Source organism: Gossypium hirsutum, chromosome A10, assembly GCF_007990345.1.
Source record: "Gossypium hirsutum isolate 1008001.06 chromosome A10, Gossypium_hirsutum_v2.1, whole genome shotgun sequence".
NCBI lineage: Eukaryota > Viridiplantae > Streptophyta > Magnoliopsida > Malvales > Malvaceae > Gossypium > Gossypium hirsutum.
This window is the reverse complement of record NC_053433.1, coordinates 99,491,058-99,497,947: the sequence shown is the minus strand read 5'-3', so window position 1 is coordinate 99,497,947 and position 6,890 is coordinate 99,491,058. Positions and strand designations below refer to the sequence as shown.

General features: G+C 36.1%; 1 protein-coding gene across 2 annotated transcripts; it reads left to right on the top strand.

Annotated features, from left to right (window-relative positions):
* Positions 1-5,557: 5,557 nt before the first annotated feature.
* Positions 5,558-6,890, top strand: LOC121208463 (uncharacterized). 2 transcript variants are annotated; one of them, XR_005903513.1, is made up of 5 exons: positions 5,558-6,027; positions 6,120-6,378; positions 6,457-6,532; positions 6,614-6,739; positions 6,849-6,890. XR_005903513.1 is itself a non-coding variant. In XM_041079118.1 (2 exons), the coding sequence occupies exons 1-2, from the start codon at positions 5,788-5,790 to the stop codon at positions 6,249-6,251; spliced, it is 372 nt and encodes a 123-aa protein (XP_040935052.1). In that variant the 5' UTR covers positions 5,766-5,787; the 3' UTR covers positions 6,252-6,273. The 2 variants fall into 2 exon arrangements, 1 of the variants encoding a protein (XP_040935052.1); XM_041079118.1 differs by lacking the exons at positions 6,457-6,532; positions 6,614-6,739; positions 6,849-6,890 and having other exon boundaries at positions 5,766-6,027; positions 6,120-6,273.

Here is a 6,890-nt window from a genome sequence, read left to right as displayed (position 1 = left end):
TTTGGGACTTGCTGGTTATATTCATAAAAGGTTTCTCTATGATTGAAACCCTGATGACGAGAATGCTACAGAAAGATGTTAAGTTCGAGTGGTCGGTCAAGTGTTAGAAAAGTTTTGATCAGCTGAAAGCTTTATTGACCGAAGCTCCAGTGTTAGTTCAGCCAGAATCGGGTAAAGAATTCATAATCTATAGTGATGCATCATTGAATGGTCTGGGCTATGTTTTGATGCAGGAAGGCAAAGTGATAGCTTATGCCTAGAGGCAATTAAGCCACATGAAAAGAATTACCCAATGCACGATTTGGAATTAGCAGCTATCGTGTTCGCATTGAAGATTTGGTGCCACTATCTGTTCGGTGAGAAATGTCATGTGTTTTCTTATCACAAAAGCTTAAATTTTTTTATAACTCAGAAAGATTTGAATTTGCGACAGCGGAGATGGTTGGAATTGTTGAAAGATTACGTGCTAGTGATTGACTACAATCAAGGAAAGGCTAATGTTGTGGCTGATGCTTTAAGTCGAAAATCTTTGTTTGCACTACATGCGATGAATACTCAGATAGTTCTATTTAATGACGACTTGATTATAACTGAGTTGAAAGTGAGACCATTATTTATACAGCAGATTTGCAAAGCTCAAAAAGTTGATAATGAAATGTTAGCAAAACGAGCTCAATGTGATTCAAACTCTGATTCAGAATTTCGAATTGATGCTGATGATTGTTTAAGATTTGGAGGCTGAATATGTGTTCCAAGAAACTCAGTATTCGAATGATTTTGAACAAAGCACATAGTAGTTGTTTGTCTGTTCATCCGGGAACACAAAATGTATAACGATCTGAAACAGCTTTACTGGTGGCCTGGTATGGAGCGTGATATCTCTGAATTGTTTCGAAGTGTTTAATCTACCAGCAAGTCAAAGCTGAGCATCAGCTACCGTCTGGGTTACTGCAGCTGATTATGATTTTCGAGTGGAAATGGGACAGAATTACAATGGATTTGTATCAGATATGCCTTTGTCATCGCGTAAGAAAGATGAAATCTGGGTAGTTGTTGATAGACTAACTAAATCGGCTCATTTCATTCCAATTCGCATGGATTATTCACTTGATAAACTGCTGAGTTGTACATTTCTCAGGTTGTGAGATTACACGGAGTACCTATTTGTATTGTTTCGGATAGAGATCCAAGATTCACATCACGTTTTCCGAAAAAATTGTAGAATGCACTGAGTACGAAATTACACTTTAGTACTGCTTATCATCTGCAAACAGATGGTCAATCCGAGCGGATTATTCAGATACTCGAGGATATGTTGCGATGTTGCATTCTTGAGTTTGAAGGTACATGGGAACGATACTTGCCATTGATTGAATTTGCATATAATAATAGCTTTTAGTCGAGTATAAAAATGGCACCTTAAGAAGCTTTGTACTGACACAAATGTCGAGCACCTTTGTATTGGACTGAGCTTAGTGACAATAAGATTCACGGGGTTGGTTTGATTAAGAGACTGAACAAAAAGTGAAAGTGATTCGTGAAAGTTTGAAAGCAACTTTCGATCGTCAAAAAATCTTATCCAGACTTGAAACGAAAAGATATTGAGTTTCAAATCGGGGATAAAGTGTTTTTGAAAGTATCTCCGTGGAAGAAAATACTTCGATTTGGTCATAAAGGCAAATTGAGTCCGCTATTCATTAGACCGTATGAGATCATTGAGTGAGTCAGACCAGTGGCTTATTGGCAAGCATTACCGTCTGACTTACAAAATATTCATATCGTATTCTATGTATTGATGCTACGAAGATACCGATCTGATCCTTCATATGACATTTCCCGATTGAGGTTGAAATTCAACCAGATTTATCCTACAGTGAAGAACCATTCGAATTCTAACTCGTGAGATCAAAGAGTTGAGAAATAAGAAAATTTCATTAGTGAAAGTCTTATGGCATTGACACAGGGTTGAGGAATCTACGTGGGAACCCGAAGATGCTATGAGAAAGCAATATCCAAACCTATTCGCTGGTAAGATTTCGGGGACAAAATCCTAAGCGAGAGAGTTGTAACAGCCCGTTTAGACCCTAGTCGGAACATGGTTTTGGAACCAAAAATTGAGTCAGAAAATATTTTAATATTTTTTTCGTGCTTATAATATGTGAATTAATATGTGTGAAAGTTTGTATAAAATTTGATCGTTTGTGTGTTTAATTAGAAACAGGACCTAATCACAAAAAAATGCAAAAGTTGCATTCTATTGATAAAAGTGTCTAATTGGTATGGCTTATTTAATGTGAGGTCCTTATATTGATATTTGACCATTGGAATAATGGATGGACACAAATGCCTAATGTTAGTAGAATTTTAATGTTATGAAACAAGGTTAATCTAGTAAATGTGTAAATTAGTTAATAATTTAAGAAAACAAAAGACAAAATTTGATTCATTCATCTTAATGGACACTGAAATTGAAGAATAAAATTAGGGTTTGAAGCATAATAACATTCAAAACTTTGAAGATCAATTAGGTATGTGATTTTTTATTCATTTTTTATAATTTAAATGTTTTCGTGATTGTTGCTTTGTGTTCTATTAAGCCCATGCCTCAATTTCAAAATTTGATGATGATTTTGAGTCATGCCATTGTTGATTTATGAGATTTGTAATGTTAATTGATGAAATATGGAAGCTTGATGATAGATAAATATGTTTGTATTGGGATTTTTGATGAATTTGATTATTATGGGTTAAATTGTGAAATTTGTAAATTGAGGGACTAAAATGTGAAATAAATGAAATGCATGGGCTGATAAGGACCATAGGAAGATTCAGCTAAAGCATGGTTTTGATGAATTTTGTATATTTGGTGTTTTGTGTAATAAGGACTAAAATGTCAAAATTTGTAACTTTAGGGGCTAAAATGTAAAAAAAGCCCAAATATGTGTTTGTTGATAAATTGAATGAATTGGTGAATAAATGGTTAATTTTGAATATATATAGATCAAGAAAGAAAGAACTCGGATTTAGATCGAGGAAAATCAAAGGTTATAGAGTAATTGATCCGATTCGTCCATTCCTAGTACGAGGCAAGTTTGTACGTGATAAAATTTGTTACAATTATGTTTTTAATGCTTTGTAATGTATAAATTGTATATTGCGACTACGACTGAGTAGATGACAGTCTACTAGTTGGCACTTAGTGTGCGTTTCGAGATACTTCGACTATATACAAACTAGTGTGCAAATTGAAATAGCTCGGTTTTAAGTGGCATAAGTGTGCAATACCGAGATAACTTCAAATTCAATGTAATGGCACTAAATGTGCGATATCGTTATAGCTTCAGCTAAAAAATTTATGCACTAAGTGTGCGAGTTCCTAAAGCATTGAAAGATTTTCGAATGATTTAACGTATCGAGCCAAGAGGTGAGATGAAATAAATAAATATGGGAAAATACAGGTATGTATGATACTATTTGGTAGTTATACTAAGTGTATGAAGCTTGATGAAATGGTATATACATGATAAATGGTATGGATTAGAATGATGATGATACGAAAACTACTAAGTGTGTATTAATTGATAATTTAGATAATATGAATTGTGAGCATTTTTGGTACGAACTTACTAAGGTATGAAGCTTACTGTGTGATATTTGTCTTTGTTTCATAGAATATCGAAGCTAGCTCGAAGATCGGGGATCATCGGGAATCATCATCACACTATCGAATCAAATCGTTGGTACTTTTTGAAGCTTTGTATATATGGTATATGGCATGTATAGGCTAATGTCTATTTGGTATGTTTGAGCTATAATGTTAGGCACGTTATTTGGCTTTTTAATGATGTAAATGTTGGTATGTTTTTAGTCGTTTAATTTGCCTGAAGTTATGTTCTTGTAAGTGTTATAGATGATACTTTAATGCTTTATATGTTTGCTTTGTTTTGGTATAACGGTTTCGCATGTTTTGGGTGTAGAATGAAGTATTGAAATAGATGTGTATATATGGTATGGAATATGTAGAATGGCTGATTTTGGTTGCTCATAAATGCTTGAAATGGTACCGTTAAGGTTGAATTGTGTGAATGAGAAAATAGTGGCAAATTGGCTTTGCAAATAGCCTTTTTTGTCCACACGGTGGTGTCTCAGCCTATACGACACCGATCATGTTACGCGGCCGTGTGTTCCCTGGGTAGTCCTACAATTAAATTAGATCGACACAGCCTAGACACACTGGAGTGTCTGGGGCGTTTGAGGCACACATCCTTGGCACAATGGGGTGAGTATGGCCATTTCGAAGGGTAAACGGGCTAGACACACGGGCATGTGATTAGCCGTGTAACTCAAGTCAATTTAGACCACAGCCAAGGCACACGGGTCATGTCTCCAGCCATGTGGTACAAGTTAGTATATATGCCCTATTTTCCCCACGGCTGTACACAAGCGTGTTTGATAACCGTGTGGGTCACACGGCCTGTTTCACACGGGTGTGTGAACTAGATGTATAATTTTTCTAATGTTCGGAAGTTTTTATATGTGAACCGTTTAGTCCCGAACCACTCTTATACATGTTTTAGGTCTTTTAGAACCTTATAAGGGACAATGTGAATGTTTGAGAATAGTTTAAGATAATAATTGCATAAATTTGAGAATAGTTAAGATGATAATTGCATAAATGTATGTGAATGATCTGTAATATCTGGTAATGCCTTATATACCCATTCCGGTAATGGATCACGGGTTAGGGGGTTTACAGTAAGCTTTATAGCTAGTAAGGCTCGTATTGAAATAAACTGAATTTGATTATAAATATACAATTCAACAGATTGAATATATCAACAAGTAACTTCATATTAAACTACCAAACCTTTCTTATATTCAATCATCAATTATACTTGTCTTTCACAAATTTTCTCAATTTAAAGCTTATACGGTTCAGGTACAGTACCTGTATCATCTGTATCCATCTCATACTCAAACCACGTCTTTCATTTACCGATTGAACATTCGAAATACTAATCAGATACTCGAGAAACTTACACCCTAAGTGCCATATATTTAAGTCGAAGCTATCTCAATCTCATATCACATATACTACTCACACTAGAGCAATCAACGGCCTGCTCACCAAGCTATCAGTCAAAGACGTAGCTACACGGTGTTGCTCACAACAACTGTCAAAGAATACAACACATGCCGGTATACTCAACCACCGATAGGACGTACAGGACCAGACCCGGATCACAATATCACATAACCCCTAATGACATGTCATCCGTATCCTAATCTATTCCTAAGGTTCAACCGGGATTTTCACATTTTTCAAATCATCGTCGAACATGTCTGTATTCTCATATTCAAAGTTTATAAAATATCAAAGCATTTAAAATATGCTTATAATAAAACTTTAGAGATTCTGTTACCTTACGATGGAAGGAAAGCAACTTTTAGATGGTGGCATGGCAGTCATATGATCGTATGGTAGCAGTGCTTTCAACTTTCAATGTGGCAACAAGTGCAGCAATTAAATTAGTTAGGTATTACATTAATAGCAGTCAAAAAGTAAAGTAAAAGCTTTAGGCTTCATCTTTAGCTTTAGCTTTAGCTTCTTGTTGTGTTCTGGGTTTGCTACTTTTTGTGAAAATGGATTTAGGACTAGGACTTTACTTTTGATGAGCTAAAGCACTACCTTCTCTTAATATTGTTCTTTAAGATGAGTGGCAGTCTCTAATGTATCAACTTACGTTTAAATTCCCTCGTTAATAACTGATTGACGAGCTAAACACGATGAAGCGGAGCGCCTCGGAGTTGGCTCTTGAGGAGTTCAGCAGGAACACTCTGAGTACCACCACCATCGCTGCACCCTCTGCCTTCCCTGATTTCGCTCTTCATCCGCCCATCGCCCATCTTTCTAATTCTTTCCACTTCACTGAATTTCCCAGAGATGCAGCTGAGTTTAGCCCTCAAACACATGTATTATTGTCACAGACGCTTACCTCACACCTGATTCTCAATCATCCTTCTGCGGTACTTTCTCTTTTCTTTTCTTTACTTACGTATAGATACAAATTTTCAACTTTTAATTTAGGTTATTGGATGTATGTACATATACAAATTAGGAAATGAGTCGTGGGGAAGTACAGTGTGTGAAGGGAATAACTCAAACTATAGGAGTAGGGAGAATGAAGTTAGAGGAGCTACAACTCCTTCCTCTGATCATGATCAGTCCGATGATGATGACGACGATGTAGAAGAAGAAGATGATGATGATGATGATGAAGATGAAGAAGGAGGAGAAGGAGAAGGAGAAGTAGAAGAAGCAGATGCTGGTCAGTCTGAACAGAGCTTAGACCCCTCTCATTTGAAACGCCTCCGCAGGTATTTTTAATATATACCTATATGGTATTTGGTAAAATGAATTCGTAATCCCCAGTATTGCAACTCTATTTCCTGCAGGAAGCTTTCTAATAGGGAGTCTGCCAGGCGATCAAGGAAAAGAAAGCAAGAGCAACTGGCAGAACTTGAATTCCAGGTGACTATATATATTTACTATTTTTGTAAACCTTATAGAAGCACAATCCTTAATTATTTTTCTTAATATTTCTTTGAAAAGGCTGAACAATTAAGGGGAGAAAATGATTCCCTATGCAAGCAGCTTACCAATGCTCATCAACTAATTCGTGATGTTGGCACTAACAATCGAGTGCTCACCTCAAATGTGCAAGCCTTGAGGCACAAGGTACGTATTTTCTTTACTTTTGGTATTTATTGTGATGCATACTTGTAATTTTCCTTTCATAAGGCAAAGTCTGAAAGGGTAATATAATCATTACATCATGCATATATAGGTAAAGCTGGCTGAAGATATGCTAGCTGGAGGCTCCTTCACA